The sequence below is a fragment of the Rosa rugosa genome, chromosome 1 (assembly GCF_958449725.1).
Source record: "Rosa rugosa chromosome 1, drRosRugo1.1, whole genome shotgun sequence".
NCBI classification, from domain to species: Eukaryota; Viridiplantae; Streptophyta; class Magnoliopsida; order Rosales; family Rosaceae; genus Rosa; species Rosa rugosa.
Window position 1 is genome coordinate 69537073 of NC_084820.1, and position 16535 is coordinate 69553607.

At 39.2% G+C, this 16535-nt stretch overlaps 3 protein-coding genes and 1 long non-coding RNA gene across 5 annotated transcripts; 2 read left to right on the forward strand and 2 right to left on the reverse strand.

The window, feature by feature from the left end:
• Window positions 1–2438: 2438 nt before the first annotated feature.
• On the reverse strand, window positions 2439–5334 carry LOC133706422 (uncharacterized). Of its 2 annotated transcripts, none has more exons than XR_009844521.1 (6): window positions 4820–5334; window positions 4643–4735; window positions 4027–4124; window positions 2956–3450; window positions 2676–2803; window positions 2439–2567 (listed from the first exon to the last, which is right to left on the reverse strand). It is a non-coding gene; the product is annotated as an uncharacterized LOC133706422 (long non-coding RNA). The 2 variants fall into 2 exon arrangements; XR_009844520.1 differs by having other exon boundaries at window positions 4027–4117; window positions 4820–5333.
• A 1062-nt stretch (window positions 5335–6396) lies between these two features.
• Window positions 6397–9168, forward strand: LOC133726494 (uncharacterized). The gene is made up of 7 exons (XM_062154044.1): window positions 6397–6621; window positions 6923–7038; window positions 7551–7600; window positions 7707–8215; window positions 8315–8395; window positions 8616–8678; window positions 8858–9168. Exons 1-7 carry the CDS (start codon window positions 6577–6579, stop codon window positions 8918–8920), a joined length of 927 nt encoding a protein of 308 aa, XP_062010028.1. The 5' UTR covers window positions 6397–6576; the 3' UTR covers window positions 8921–9168.
• A 61-nt stretch (window positions 9169–9229) lies between these two features.
• On the reverse strand, window positions 9230–10122 carry LOC133726495 (zinc finger AN1 domain-containing stress-associated protein 12). The gene has a single exon (XM_062154045.1). It carries the CDS (start codon window positions 9909–9911, stop codon window positions 9339–9341), a length of 573 nt encoding a protein of 190 aa, XP_062010029.1. The 5' UTR covers window positions 9912–10122; the 3' UTR covers window positions 9230–9338.
• Window positions 10123–13824: 3702 nt separating this feature from the next.
• Window positions 13825–16148, forward strand: LOC133726496 (U-box domain-containing protein 40-like). The gene has a single exon (XM_062154046.1). It carries the CDS (start codon window positions 14383–14385, stop codon window positions 16051–16053), a length of 1671 nt encoding a protein of 556 aa, XP_062010030.1. The 5' UTR covers window positions 13825–14382; the 3' UTR covers window positions 16054–16148.
• The last annotated feature ends 387 nt before the right edge of the window (window positions 16149–16535 follow it).

Consider the following 16535-nt stretch of genomic DNA (forward strand, 5'->3'; position numbering starts at 1 on the left):
GCACCACCCAATTTGTTGCATAGCCTCCACTGGCCGTAGTGGTTCTTTGAGTGCAGGCGTTCAAGATTTTGGTGCTAATTTTAGAAATTAGAATTAGATATTAAAAATTAATAACTCAAATTCCTTTTGCCACTGTTAAAATTTCAATTCTCCAAACTGTAATAGGAATCCTGACCATGGAAATGTATAATTCCAACATTGTAAAGGTCATGGATTCGATTTTCATTGAGATATGTAACAAGCTTTTTAACCAGGGAAGTAGCCAGGATCTAGATTTCGGGTGGGCTAATTTAAGGCTTTGCTTACAAGAATTTTTTTTCTTTGTCGATATAATTCGATAGATTTTGACACTAAACTTTAGAAGAAAAACTGATGGAGAATGTTGTAAGTAAAGAAAAATGGAGAACAAAATGTGGAAAGAGCAAAGAAAAACAGACAAAATTTGCCTTTAAGAGAAGAAATAAAAAAAAAATACTAATAGGTAAAATTAATAGAAAAGTTGTAAAAAAAGAAGGGAAAAAAGGGAGGAGAAAATGGGGAAAGGCAAAAAAAAGAGGGGAAAAAAAAAACAGGAACTAAAGAGAAGAAAATGATGCAAAAAAAGAAGAAAGAAAGTTAATAACAAAGAAAACAGCCCAAGGAGATTCGAACCCAGGTCTACACTTTAGAAAGAGTCAAAATGCTTGACATTTTACCAACTCAACAAAAGTGAGAGAGCCTCACTCAAAGAGCAATCTTATACTATTTAAATGATTGGAAAGATTTTGGGTTGGGCTGTAGCCCAAGCAGCCCATCACGTGGCTACGTCCCTGTTTTTAACAAAGAAGGAAAGGAATCCCGGACCAGAAGGAAGCTCCTCAACACTTATATATACCCAACCTTACAAGCGCTTGATTATTTGGTCGGTATGTCGATCCAAAATTGCAGCCGTTCAGAAGAACATGATTGTAATCAGGGGAGCAAGTTGTTGAAACAAGTCCCAGATGAGATTATGGAATTAATTCTGCAGCGGCTAGACATATTAGACTACCTTGCGTTTCGTCAAGTATGCCATCCTTGGCGTGCCCTAAGCAAGCGTTGCCGTCCTGCTCCAGTGCTCCTCATCAGCTTCCATGGCTTCTGTGTTATCCTCATCCCTTCTACATCCAAGACCACCGCTTTGTAAGCTGTCTCAGTGATTCCAGGACTCACAATTCAGTCACGCCAAAGTTGTTTTATAAGTCGAGATGTCTCGGATCAGTTGAAGGCTGGTTGATCATGGCTGCGCTCATTCATAGAAGTTCTCCTGTTGTTAACTTCTTGTTGAATCCAATATCAGGTTGCCGAGTCGAGCTCCCACCGCAGTCCACAATTTCAGGCCCTTGGAGCACCGAACTCGACTTCTTAAGTAAAGCAGTGGCCTCTTTCGAACAAACGAGGCTAGAACAGTGTCTTGTGGCTAGGCTTTGTGACGCTGGTCGTTTGGCTTTCTGTAAAAACATTGATGCATCATGGACCCTCGTTGAGGCCGCAGAGAGGAATGTGGTTCTCAGTTTTAAAGACGTAGAAATAATCGATGGGAAATTATATGCTGCAACAACCGACAGCAAGACTTTAATGGTGTTTAACGTCCAAGGTGTTACCTACACTACAAGAAAAAACATATTTAACAACATGCAATTCACGTTGTCAATAACTTTTGACAACGTTTGCCGCATGTTGTAGATGCCGGAGTCATTAAAAGTCCCCGAGTCCTTAACATCGAGCTTTGAACGTTGTCGAAAAGAGGTGAAGCATGTTGTTGTAATTATTCAACAATGAGCTATGCACGTTGTCATAAATTTTCGACAACGTTTCAAGTGCATGTTGTAAGTTTTAACCATGAGCTCTGCACGTTGTCAAAAATTTTCGACAATGTTTCAAGCGCATGTTGTAAGTTTTAACAACATTCTCAGCATGTTGTCTTTAGTTTTCGACAGCATACATGGTACGTTGTCATATTAATGGATACGTTGTTATAAAATTTCAGTACATACTATTGCACCCAATTTGCTGGGTTATGCTTTCCTGTACCTCTGTGACTCACCATTACTTAAACTCATTCACATGCCAATATTAGTACACACTAACCATGTATGAAAAATATACATTTCATTAGGAGTGCCACATTCTCTTATACATATGTTCTTTACAAAACAAGCATGACAAAGTACTGGATTCTTTGTTCATCAGCATTGACAAAACATGCATGGTACTCCCTCACCTACATAAATTCTCTAGTAAAGCAAAATGTACCTGCTACTTCAACTACTAAGGGAGCATTTTAATGGAGCTTTTGGGCCATGCAAGAGTGCTTCCTACAGCTTCACCAAGTTGTTTGGCATCCATGGTTGCTCTATACACTTCCATAGTCTGATACTCATCAAACACCACATCAACCCAAACCTTCCAACAATCTCATTTGTTGAAGAGATCTTCCCTTCAGCCACCACTTCATCTTCTTCATAATTGTTCCAATTCAAAAGTGCACATCTTCTATTTTCAAGATCATTGCTTGGAGCATTGATTGGTCGACTTGATTGTTGTGACTACAAATATAAGAAATTAAGAGAGAGAAATATTGGTTTAAACATCTAACTAGAAGTTGTTTCACCTAAAATTCACAAGTCTTACAAATTATAGCAGACATTACATACCTGAGAAGTAGCATTTATCATTTTCTTCAACCTGAGTGGCCTTTAAAAGAGCTTCAAGCTTTGCTTCAACCTGAGCAAGCCTCTGTCACCATCAACACTTTGCTCATGTATTCTTACCTACTTTTGCACTAGGAAACAAGAACCACATGCAGGCAGCACGACATCTTTTATTGTTAGAACCATTTTGGATGTGTATATTATACTGTGTGCTTAAAACAAATGTTTATTCCTCTGGAGATACCAAACTAAAACAACACAAAAGCGACTTAGAAAGGCATACCATTCATTCGCCAAAGTTTCACTTGTCGATCATCAGCTCCAGACACAATCAGAGGGAGTGTAGGATGGAATGAGGCCCAATTAACACCCCGATCATGGCCTTCCAAGACATACTTAACAACAGCATCAACTCCACCAAAGAAATCTGCATTCATTTGACTCAGTCATAGGATGTCATCTGCAGGCGCAACCGTTTTCTTCCTGAGTGCACCAATATCCCAAACACGAACAGTTTGATCCAATGATGCTGAGACAACAAGATCCTCCTTGGGATGGAACAAGGCACACATGACGTAATGGTTGTGTCCAGTGAGCACAGAAATACAAGTCCGGGACTGCCAATTCCATATTCTGATAGTCTGGTCATCACTGGCACTCACAATCCAAGGGTACTCATGATGGAATTGAACAGTACGGATGTAATCAAGGTGTCCAAGAAGAGTAAACAGGCACCTATGCAACTTATAATTCCACACCTTGATCTTGTAATCATCCCCTGCCATTTGAACATAAACAATAAATAAAGGTCCTTCAAGGCTCTCTCCAGAATCAGAAGGCCATCACAATATAAAACAATTTTACAAACAAGTAATGCTCATTAATGTGAAAATCAAGAACAACGCATGTATGAGTTAGGTTGTGCACAACACTTCTAACAGTTTTCGAGTATAGAAACGCTTAATGAAAGTAATAGGTTATAGTTTTTATTTGCCTGGCATCAAAAGAAAAATTCTAAATTGGAGCTTTCCCTTTTGTTTTATCTTTTATTGCCTGAATACATGTGAATAAAAACCAATTAATAACTGAAATCCATTAACTATAACAAGAGGAAAATTCAAGTAGAAATAGCTATCCTTGAGTGAACAATATGTTTGGTTGGTTTCGTACATACTGTGAGAGGAAGAGAATGACAAATATGAGATAGACAATGGAAGAGGTTTTGTCATTATCCTAGAATGACAAATATGAGATAGACAAGTGAAGCAACAAATAAGAAAACTATAAAGCAACCATATGACATCTTTAGCCATATAAAGAAGAAACTTAAAATGTATAGGAGTGTATTATTCACCGCAATGCATGGAGCAAATGCATAAGGAATGCCCGTAGCTCGGACTTCAAGAGCAGTTGCAGCACCAATTCTTTTCACCAGTTCAGGATCCCTGTATACTGAAATTATTAAATATAAAGCACATTTGACTAACCACATTGTCCAAGCCCAACAAGATGATGCAGATTTTGGCTAAATAGTAGCATGATGATGCAGTATGTTCTGAAATTTTAGGCTAAGAAATTGAAAAATCTACTTGCCTGGTCGCTCCAAGCCCAACATTATGCGGCAAATTCTCACACTAAACTTAGCCTATTCCAATTTGCCTCATATATTTTCGAAACTAAACAATTTGCAGAACTATAAATGTCAAAATTCCATGCTATTCTACTCTACCTATTTTCTCAAAATGCAGAAAACTAGTCATAGATTGCAGCTAACTAAACTTTCTTAATCAATTGTAGATACAATAAGAGAAGCCCATTCAATTCCACATAGCCATATACTCAATTGCCCATTCAATTCCACATAGCCATATACTCAATTGCCCATTCAATTGAGTATATGGCTATGTGGAATTTCCGAAAATTTTCGAACCAAACACTGCCATGAACGAACAATAAGTCAAAAAAAGTACCTGTAATCAGAATCGGAGAAGCATTGCAGGAATCGAAGGGAGCTGATCTTCTTGGGAACCAAAGACAGAGAAGCCGAGCTGAGCTGAGAGACGCTGCGAGTGAGAGAGAGAGAGAGAGAGATCTGAGCTTTTGAGAGAATTTGAAATTGAAAACTGAGAATGAAGAGCGATTGGTACCTGGAGACGAGTTGATGGCGGGAGGGAAGGACTGCTTGAAGTCTGAAACGACTAGGTGGCTCCGACTCCGTCGAACATTATGAAGGTCACCGTCGACTGAGGCGAGAGCTTTTGGTGGCGGGAGACGAGCTTTTGGCTTCGACTAGGGCGTTTAGTGGCTTTGTAAAAGCTAGGTCAACCAAATTTCAAATTTCTCCTAAAATTTAGAAAAAAACGGACAGCTCCCCTCACCAATTTTTTTTTTTTTTTTTTCTCAAAGTTTTGACAGCGTTTGCAACATGTTGTCATTCTGAAATTTTCAACAACGTGCACACCTGCTTGTTGATAACTTAATTGACAACTTGCAGATAACAACACGCAAAGTAGGTTGTTGATAACCAAATTAACAACGTGCAAATGACGCGTGTGGTGTTAAATGGTTTACTACAACGCACATTATTTGCTCGTTGTCGAATACTGTAAGTAACAACGAACATTTAGAACATGTTGTTATTGTGATGTTGTGGTAGACTACTTTTCTTGTAGTGCTATACCGCTGAAAGGGTGGTTAAGCTTCCCTATAGCAGTATCGAAGTCTATCGGGTGATGGATAGCATTGTGTATGGCACTTACATTTCCGGTCCCTACATAGCAAAAGATGTTGCAACGAAGGATCTGTTTATCGTTTATTCTAAAAGTGTTGCCTCATTTAATATTTCTGATCGTTCGAGTCCTTATTATGCCCAAGGATTTCGAGTGTTTAGGTTAGAGTGCAATAGCAGTGATGATCCTCACTGTGAAGAAGTTTTTGATCTTGGTGACCGGACATTGTTTGTAGGCGACCTTGCCACCAAAATTATATCTTCTAGCAGCGACCTTAGTGGTTCTGATAATAAGAGACTTAAAAGAAACTGTATTTATTATGTTTTATATCGGAGATATAATTATAAAGAGTCCAAGATAGAATTTGGCGTGTTTTCCTTCACAGATAAGAGCATGAAACTCTTGACTTTCCCTAAGTATGCCTCCCTTGAGGGATTGTTCAAAGGAATGTTGGTTTGGTTCACGCCAAATCCTTGGTAATTCTATGAATCATGCATTTCAGATTTAATCAAGTTTATTTACTTATTTATGTTGGGTAACTAAGTTACCGTAACTTGTGTCGATCTTCAACATTTATGTATGATATGGAAGTTCAACTTGTATATTAATATCAAATTGTTTTTTATTTGCATATATTCAATAGTCTAGTTCCAATCTAACCATTAAAGAGTTAAATTAACCTTCAAATAGCATCTCTACAAAAAATCAATGCAAACAAAAATTGTTTATTCATTAAGTCAGATCAAACAAATAAATAATTAATTATGAGAATCTTAACTTTCACCGAAACTGTTCATTGAAAAAGTGGCTTTACAATTTTCACAGACAAAATTTATTGCAGTCGACGAATGGTACTTTATTTTTTTACAAGTTCTATGAGTTTTAAAGAAGACAAAAAAGAAAAAGGCAAAAGCCTGGAGACTCGTTGGATTTCTAGGACGAACAGATCTCAACGGTTGTAAAAACTTGAGCTTTAGAAGAATGAGACAGTCGGCCCAATCAGATTGACCTGACCCGGCGCCAATTCCTTAACTCCAAAGGACACACATGAAGCCAACGCCACGAAATTTGATTCCTTTCTCTAAAATCACTGCATAGATTCTAGGGTTTCTACTCGGCTTTCCTCTTCTGCAATTAGATCGCCAAAACCCACTTTACGCATTTGGCTCGCGGCTATGTCGAAGCCCAGGGTCACCATCACCCTCGGTCGCTCTGGTCAGGTACTTTTTGCTTCTCACATTCCATAAATCTTTCATGGTTTTTCAGGTTTTGATCGATTAGAACTTTTCGTTTCAAAAAGGAAGATTCTTTTCACAGACTGTGTTGTGGGTTTTGTAAATTTCAATACTTTTTCTGTTTCTGTTTATAATTGAGCTTGAATTTGTCGTAACTTAGCTATTTTTTGTGCCATGGAGGACTGAAATAGTTGTTTTGGTTGTGCTTGGATTGTTGAGCTTGAATTGTAGGTTGATGGGTTTTGTTTGTGTGTGGATTTAGTTGCTTATTGTGGAAGTTTTGTAGGTTGTGGAGAGGGGAGGGACATCAGACTCTGTAAATATGCGTGGCGAAAGAGCTATGGTTTCGGGAGGTAAACGATCAATGGGAGACAGGCTTGGGAGTAATGCTTATGGAAAGCGGTACTTTGTTCCTTCTCTCTTTAACTTGTACATGACACTGATCAGCTTAGTATTTGTTTGGGAAGTTTTGTGATGCTGTAGGTTGGGAATGATTGTTTTTCCACTAGTTTGGTTCACATAGTTTTAATGGCATAACAGCCACACCACTCTACAGTGTAACCCACCATCACTGTCACATATAGATGTTGAAGCTTTTACATTTTCAAAATGGTAGAATTGTTAATGCTAGCCTTACCCAAAAAGGATTAGAATTTGGGAGTAGGGAAGTGCATTTTGTTTCCTTAATCAGGTGTATAATGTAAAAAACGTGGAAGTGTCTTCTCTTTGAACATGTTTCAGAAGCTTATGAGAAGAGAAATGTGTTTCTCCAATTTGTACAATTTGTAAAAATCATCGTTTGTTTGCGAAGGTGGTAACATGTTTATGATTGTGGATATTTGAGGATGGGTAGTTGCTGTCTGCATTGTTATGTTATTTATATCTGTCATGATGTGTTGAATCCGAATTTCCAGGCAACGAGGAGATGGAATAAAATGGAGAGGGGGTGACGATACATTACATGGTAAACCATCTTGTCTGAATTGTGATATTACCAATTTTTATGTATGATTTATTATCTTTTTATATTTTTTCTTTGTATTGACTTTTGTTCATTAAAACAAGTGAAGATTCACAAATCAGTCGAAATGACCTCAGATTGAAACTGTTGCGCAAAAGATCATTTAAGCAAAATGGGGGAGTTGCAGAACGCAAGCAGATGCTCCCGCGCCCAAAGCTGTCAAAACCTGCTCATTCTGCAGTGAGGTATCAGATGCCACGGCACAAGTCAGAAACAAATGAGAGTAGCTTCCTGAGGCAAATTCCTCCCAGGGAAGCTGCAGCTGATTTGTATCATGTAAATCCACAGAGGAACTTCAACTCTTCTCAAAGTAGAGAAGGATTCCGAGCTAGATCCCCCGATAACTTTGTGAACACTTCTTATGGGCCATCACCTCAAAGAAACTCCTTCAGGGCAGCTGACGCTCCTAGAGCTGGCCAGTTCCTGAGAAATGGTATGGTTGGTTCGTCTCAGCCAACAGATTCCTTCCTTTTCAGAACAAAATCTAACCCTCAAACTGCCAAGCCAGCTGGACAGCTTGTGCCAATAAATTACAGCATGCAAAAAGTCCCTTATATGGTACTACTTTCTGGCTGTTGCACCACTTTAGCTTCCTTTTTATTATCACTTCTTTCACTTTAGTAATTTGTATAATATCGCTCTCTCTGCACTGTACAGGAGGAGGAACCTCCAAGTGTTGCTAGTTTATTGCATAGACTTGGTTTGGGCAAATATGCTATTATTTTCCAGGCTGAAGAAGTAAGTAACCTACTGTTAAGTTTATCAAACAGATTTTTAGAGGTGTGCCTGTCTTATTTGATTGTCATTTATTGGCCTTTTGATTTCTGAGACAGCAGCAAGAAAGTCATATATTAGAATATGAAGTTCTGATGATTTCAAGGATTAATGTTGATAATCAAATCTTTTCTCTTTTGGTTTTGGGCTTTTGGCCTTAATGCTTTGATTGTCTGATTTGCAGGTGGACATAGGTACTCTGAAGCAGATGGGGGATAAGGACCTTAAAGAGCTGGGTATACCAATGGTAATATTAATGCACCAATACGTTATCTTTGTTCTGATCTATATCTTTATCCTAATTTGTCCATATCATCAAGCATGAAGTTTCAGTGTTTTGTTCTGCTAGCTCAGTTGTGTATCCTTCTTGTGTTTCCCGTTGGTAATTCATTGCACAATTCTCACAGAAGGTTGTTTAATTTGCAGGGGCCAAGGAAAAAGATTCTTCTTGCGCTTTTGGCCCGCGGTAAACGACCGCCGCCACCGTAATTTTTACTTTGAATGCTGCAATGTGTAAACAGCATTTCTGTTGTTTTTACCTCTCACATGTTGTATCAGAGATATTGAGTGTAAGGTTGAGGTTTGATTAGGGGTTGTTCAGTTGAATAATTTCCTCCATAGGTGTTGCTGGTTTGAACATGTTTAGCATACCATTCGTTTTACATATAGAAGCGGGACATGAGCAAATGTATGTATTTACATCTAGTGTTCAACATGCTAATTGATTATTTTGTATATTGACATGAGTTTACAGTAGTCTTGTGAGTTTGAATATACATGATTATTGGAAATTTGAGACTTGGCAATGTGAAGAATTTCAATTACCATAGCACAAATACAGAATTTGATTGTTTACATGAAAGTACTGAACTTTGAATGAAAAAACAAAAGCCCAGTAATCTCTTTCTCAAAATGCCCTAACTGATGGAGTACTGGGAGGAGACTTGGAACCCCTCTCACTCTTCCCACAATCTTTCCCATTCCTCGAAGCAAAAGCAGCCAAGAACCTCCCATTCCAGGCCCCTCCGTTCGCCGCCACAGGCACCGCCTTCGCTTCCTTCTTACATTCATGGTCTGCCGGAAACCGGTGCTTGAGGCAGACCTTCAAATGGCAAGTCTTGCAAGTACTATTATTCGAAAAGGTCAGAATCTCCTTGCACCTCTTAACAGGGCATGTGGGCTTCTTCTTCTTTTTCGGGTCGCAATCCCCGGACTTGCTGTGCCTCTCCAGCAACACCTTCTGGCTCGCTTCGCCGTCGTGGCCGGTGGTCTCTATGGAGGTGGAGCAGACTTCACAAATTATCACTTTCCGGCTGTTGTGGTCGGATTTGGGGCAGTCGTGGGACTTGTAAGAGCGGTGTTCGACGCAGAACACGTCATGGCAGCCGGCGCATTTGAAAGGGAGGAAATCGAGTTGGTGGCAATCAGGGTGCTGGCAATGTCTTCCCAAATCTGGAAAAGCTTCTGTTCCTCCTGACATGTTTGGTTTTGGGGTTTGATCTAAATGCAATGAGAAGGAGATTTCAATTTTGGGGCAAAACTTAACGAGGAGGGTTGTGTGGTTGAAGATATATATAGAGGGTTTGGGTGTTCTGGGGTTGGCTTGGAGGAAAAGCCAAAGCCAAACCCAGATTGAATGAGGAAGAAGGTTCTAGTTTTCACACGCTTCCTTTCCCGGAAAGGAACGGATTATTCATTATTGTTTTTTTTTTCTTCCTCTTTTCCGCGGTTTATAATGAGACGTGTTTTTATGGCGTCATCACAAACGCACACGCCCAACTGAAAACCCAATCTTATTATGATATAATTAGAAACAATGTAACTAATGTGGGTTGGTTGAGTTGGCATGGATGTATTTGTGGTTGAGCTCCAATTTAAGTTAGATTTCTACTGCGATCTGTAAATCTCTTGTGAAAATTCATACCTAAGAGCTGTGATCACAAGTACGTGTCCCACGTCAGTTTTTCAAGATTGATTTTGTAGCCTTGTAGGTCTTACCAAAAAACTAAATAAATTAGAAACAAGGTAAAAACACTTGAGTTACAAAGGTGAGTGAGGTAACTCTCATTGTTGGGGTTTTTACGACCTTAGAGCTGAAGCCCAATTCCCAATAAGAGGATTAAGAGGGGTTCTGGGTTTAGTCTACGTATTGGGTTTTATTTTCTTAAAATCTCATTATCATTCTGAGTTTAGAATTCAGCACTCAAATTGAAACTTAAAATTAAAAATGATTAAAAAAGGGTGGTGCTATTCACACACCCCATTTATTTTTTTATTACTTTAATTCAATTCTTTTTTACAAATTACCCTAACTACCATTTCCTGCAATTCTGATTCTTTTTCTTTTTCTTTTTCTTTTTTCTTTTTTCTTTTTTCTTTTTTCTTTTTTCCATTTGACAAGTCAATCATGAATCAAACATCAATACATCATTATACAATAACTTAAATTATTTTTGTTTACCTATAAATGAAGGAAAAATAATACATTCATTTAGTGAAATGACCTGTATTATTAGACAAGGTATATGCTTCCAAGGTAATTACGTTCATCCAACTGAATATAAATTGCAAAGTTTGTCCTCAGCCTTGCATAATAATTCTTATTATTTATGGATGAGTGTTCTTTCAGTACAGTTATCTAAAATGCATTATATTAAGAGTTCATACCATTGATTTTGCGTGTGTCTACATTTGTCTAGTCCTTCAGGTAAGTCTTATTCAAACAATTAATTTTGAACTATATTCCTTTTTTTTTTTTTTGTACAGACAAATTTCTCAAATTTGCAGACTACGTTTGGAAATGGCTTATTGCCAATCTATAAGAGACGAGAAACTCTAGTAAGTTAGGTGCAATATTGGAACCCGAGACAACAAGGGAGTAAAGCATGCGTCTTACCCCTCCTCTTGTATGAGGACAAACTTTGCAATTTAGATTCAGTTGGATGAAAGTAATTACCTGGGAAGCATATTCCTCGTCTAATAATACAGGTCATTCCATTTAATGAACGTATTATTTTTCCTTCATTAAATAATGATGTTTGATTCGTGATTGACTTGCCAAATAGATAAAAGAAAAAAGAAAAAGAAACCGAATTACAAGAGAGGGTAGCTAGGGCAATTTGTAAAAAAGAATTGACATAAAGTAATATAAAAATAGAGGGGGTGTGTGAATAGATAAAATGAGTGTGTGAATAGCACCTCCCGTAAAAAATTAAAATTTATTTCTATTCTACATTTCTTACTTCTAAACTCAATAAAAGGTTGAAATAATACTTGGAACCCCAATCATAATTCATGAATAACTTCTCACACATTCTTTATCTATTATATTTGACCAGCACAACACGTTCCATCACCAATTTTGAATCACCCCATCATAATTCAATAACTTCTTCTTTATCTTTTATATTTGACCAGCATAACACGGTTCCATCACCTATTTTGAATCGCCCCATCTAAATTGTAACTATATTAAGTTGCTAACAGTATGATAGATTGATAGCAATCCCATTTATAGTGGGATTATATAATGAGTACATATGTGTCTTTCTTTATCATAAGCTCTTGTCAAGGGAGATATTGGAGCAGCAAAAGTATGAGAATCCAATTCCCTGCTCCACAAACTTGCAAAAACCCCACAAAATGTCCTTTTTTTTTGCCTAATATCCCTGCCCTGGGCAACAATAATAAGAAATTGAAATAAGAGATTATTAGAAGGGGCATTTGGCAAAGACCAGAATCAATATAATCTCTAATCAAAGACTTGGAACACCAGAATGGCAAGCAAAAATAAGGACCCCCTCCCATAAGGGGATGGAGCAAGTCAACAATAATTTGGGGTTTTTTATCATACAGATGGTGACCTACCCATGGATGGGATCACAAGGGCCATGAACTATTATCAACAACCAAAGAGCTCATGGCAATTTGTAAAGGTAGAACACGCTTTAATAAAGTTTTAACAGTGAGATAACAAAAGAGGATCAAACAACGAAAATTCTTAATGTCTAACACAGTGCATGCAATTAGATTGCTGTCATTGGATCTTAGTGGAAGATTGGAGCAATTTAAAGACAAATTAAGATACAATAATTCATGCTGCTAGTGACATTCACAACTCAAATGAAATGTCAATTTTATTCCGCCTTTATCAGATTATATTATCGTACAAGAAAAGTTGATTAACCTTGGACCCTCTCAAGCATTTTAAGTATTGGAAAAATCCTACACGCGAAAAGTGCAGGTAATATTTGGTGAATGCAACCAAAGCATAATTGAGCATTTGGGTTATTTTACAAATAATTAGGGGATCAATTAGGTCAAGGTTGTTGCCATGGATTCTCCCTGCCTTTCTTTCTTTGAAAGCTAAAGAAAATTAAATAAAAAATTAGAAAGGAGATACCAAGAATATCAGATTGTAAATTTTTCTGGACTAGTTTCACAGAAAAACCAATAATGACTGTCTTCTCCTACAAAATGAGAAGCTGGTTTCAACTGTAAAAATGAAGAAATCACCACTCTGAACTTATTAATTAGTCCATAAAGCTTCAGATTAAGGAGGAAAAGAAGGAAAAGAATCTGGTTTATGTCAAGATGGACCCATCTCTGTTGGGTAGAGAAAAGGAATCAATAGTACTTTGGTAAAAGAAAGGGGGATATTGTCCAGCCTAAAACACTGATATAAAGTAAGCAAAAATGAATGGCTACAGAAACTTAACAATTAAGTATATGCAATAATGATGAGAGTTGTGCTGTTCTAGTTGGAGATCTCTAAAGCAATGCAAATTAGTCAGAGACATACATATATTCCCATGAAAATACAATTTTGAAACAAAAGGGGGTCTGTGAGTGAGGTGAGAGAGCACCTTTTTCTTTCTTTAAACTTTCAGAATGGTGGGATCAAAGCGGCTTAAGCAGCGCGTATTTTGTCTGCAGAAGTGGCTAGAAGAGAAGCTTAATCCGTGTTTAGTCACGGATTAAAACGCTTTAAAATTTACCAACACATAATTCATAGCATAAAGTAGAGAAGAATAGAGATCGATTAGCTATTATAGCCTAAGCAAGAAAGGTAAAAGATGCTTTAGCTTTCGGGCTTTTCATGTAATGAAGTTGATGGGTGGGAAACTGGATTGGTATGAACAAACTTGTTAGGCTTAGTATTTGGTAACAGATTAAAGAGCAAAACCTAAGTCTTGTAATCATTTAAAGAATAAACCTCAAGGATATTCTTCCTTATAGTTCTACATACTCTTTTATGAAATCAAAACAATTTACATGAAAGAAAATGGTCACTTGCTTTGACTGCTATTGCTTTCAGGTCATAGTCCTACATACCCTGAAGTCATTGGGGTTAACAGAGACATACGTCACTGCAACCAATGCATTACGTTTAATCCAAGTAAATTAGTAACACTAATTAAGTCTGTTCTTTCTCCATGACAGGAAACAGTAGAGATTCAAACTTGTGTCGACCCTACTTTACAAACACAGAAAGACAATCGTAAAAAGCAGAGAAAGTGCTTTTGGATTCATATGCTTGGTGTCACATTCATATAGAACAGTGTCCAAATATAGTAGTACACTTCAATCAATAGAGCAATCCTGAAATGGAGATCATATTTCCCTTTCAGACAGCAAACAGAAATGAATGGGGGGAATTACTTGCGTAAATATACCTGAAGCTCTGGCTGAGTCTCTTCTTCTATGATTGAACTAATAGGAATCTGAATCCCATTCCCATCAAAACTCTATCTCCAAACTCCAACAGTCTCCTTCTCATTCACTTCTCTTTCAGTAACTGCTTTACCACAATACCACAACAGACCTGATCCTCAGCAATTTTAGAAACCCAAGAATTTCAGCTTATTCAAAACACTTAAATGGGGTTTAAGCATTTGAGCATAAAGCTAACATCTTTCATTTCATAAGTGAATCAATCCATCATTTCAGATATGGAGTTTAAAGGGGGTCTGATGAGATTAGTAGTCCACAAATCCAAAGAAACCAATTGCGTTTACGACGCCGGAGATAGATTAACAGAGATAATAAGCAGTGCTCGGAGCCCAAGCCGGAGATGGAAGCTCTTTCACAGGTCCTCCTCTGCAATTCCATCAAAGCCTTCAAAGCCTCAAATCCCAAGAGAGTTCATTTGCCCCATTTCCGGGTCGTTAATGGCCGACCCGGTTATAGTTTCCTCGGGTCACACCTTCGAACGGGTCTGCGTCCAAGTCTGCAAAGCCCTCAACTTCACCCCGAATCTCGTGGACTCCCCCCCACCTGATCTCACCTCCGTCATCCCCAATCTCGCCCTGAAGTCCACCATCCTCAACTGGTGTCAAAATTACTCTATTGCCCCTCCGAAGCCCCCGGACTCCATCTCCGCGGAGAAGCTCGTCCGTACATCCATGGCGTCCGATCACCGGAAAGTCTCGGTTTCCGAGACCGAGTCGCTAATCCGAGGCGTGGAGGAGAAGCCTAAAGTGAGCTTCAACCACGCGGCGACCGAGTTGAATCGTCGGCCGAGTCACTTCCACTCCAGCTCCGACGAGTCAGTCAGCCCCGCGGCGCTGACTCCGCCGCTGCCGTTCTCGACTCAGTCGAGCTGCTACTCGTCGCCTTCGTCTTCGTGTTCGGACATCGAAGCCCTGACGAACTCGAACGAGGAAGACGAAATCTTGGCCGGGCTCAGAAGCGCACACGTGTCGGAAATCGAGGAGGCTCTGACGTCACTGAGGAAGATCACACGGACCAGAGAGGACGGCCGGGCCCACCTCTGCAGTCCTCGGCTCCTCTCCGCCTTAAGACCCCTCGTCGTTTCCAGGTACGCCAATATTCAGGTGAACTCAGTCGCAGTTTTGGTTAACCTTTCGCTGGAAAAGTCAAACAAGATTAAGATCGTACGGTCAGGAATTCTCCCGCCTTTGATTGATGTGCTTAAGGCGGGAATGCCTGAGGCGCAGGAGCACGCCTCCGGTGTGGTCTTTAGCTTGGCGCTGGATGACGATTGCAAGACGGCTATCGGAGTATTGGGGGCTCTGCCGCCTTTGCTTCACTTGCTGAACTCGGAGGGCGAGCGGACTCGGCATGACTCGGCACTTGCTTTGTACCATTTGACATTGGTTCAGAGTAACCGGTCCAAGTTGGTTAAGATCGGGTCGGTTCCGGTTCTTTTGAGGATGGTGAAGTCGGGTCACATGACGGGTCGGGTGTTGCTCACATTGTGCAACTTGAGTTCGTGTGCGGACGGGCGGGCTTCGATGTTGGATTCGGGTGGGGTGGAGTGTTTGGTGGGTGTGTTGAGGGGGAATGAGTTTGATTCCCGGTCGACTCAGGAGAGTTGTGTGGCTACATTGTATGGGTTGAGTCGTGGGGGTTTGAGGTTTAAGGGGCTGGCGAAGGCGGCCGAGGCAGTGGAGGTGTTGAGGGAAGTGGAGAAGAGTGGGAGTGAGAGAGGGAGGGAGAAGGCGAGGAGGATGTTGGAGATGATGAGAGGGAGGGAGAAGGAGGAAGAGGAGGAAGTGGATTGGGAGGAGTTGCTTGACTCGGGGTTGGGAAGTCGAACTAGGCTTCAGTCCGGTTGTGGTGCATTGGGTGGGTCTTGTGTTAATTCGTCTGAGTTTTGAGTACATATTTTTGAGGTTTTCCTGAGTTTTGTGATTGTTGTAATTATTGAGGTTTTACAAAAGCTATATTATGATTTTGTGGCTTTAACCCTTGATTTCTTTCACCCAAATTGCAACAAAACTTTGATTTTTTGAGCAAAAAGAATGAATTCAATAATGAGAAAAGCTCTACTTCAATTACATTGTTCAATATTCTAATCTTAATGTTATTCAATCAATGCCATTAGCACTTTAGCAGCATTCTGATTCTATACCGAAATCAATTCATTCAGTTGCTCAAATCAATTACAGTAAAAAGCCATGAATATCTTTATCAAATATATATATATATATATATGAATTTAGAAATATACACTTCCTCATCTTTGAGAATCCGCCTGTTCATGCTGCTCAGGCTTATCTTGATGACATTTCTGCAGTTTCTAGAGCTAGGAGGAGCTCTTGCTCTAACATTTAGTTCTTTTTGTGGTTTTGTTTGGGCC

Coding starts and splice junctions, on each gene's coding strand:
- LOC133726494 (XM_062154044.1), top strand. CDS start 6,577: ATGTCGAAGCCCAGGGTCACCATCACCCTCGGTCGCTCTGGTCAG. Junction 6,622..6,922: donor CCCTCGGTCGCTCTGGTCAG/GTACTTTTTGCT, acceptor GAAGTTTTGTAG/GTTGTGGAGAGGGGAGGGAC. Junction 7,601..7,706: donor GGGTGACGATACATTACATG/GTAAACCATCTT, acceptor AAACAAGTGAAG/ATTCACAAATCAGTCGAAAT.
- LOC133726495 (XM_062154045.1), bottom strand. CDS start 9,911: ATGTCAGGAGGAACAGAAGCTTTTCCAGATTTGGGAAGACATTGCCAG.
- LOC133726496 (XM_062154046.1), top strand. CDS start 14,383: ATGGAGTTTAAAGGGGGTCTGATGAGATTAGTAGTCCACAAATCCAAA.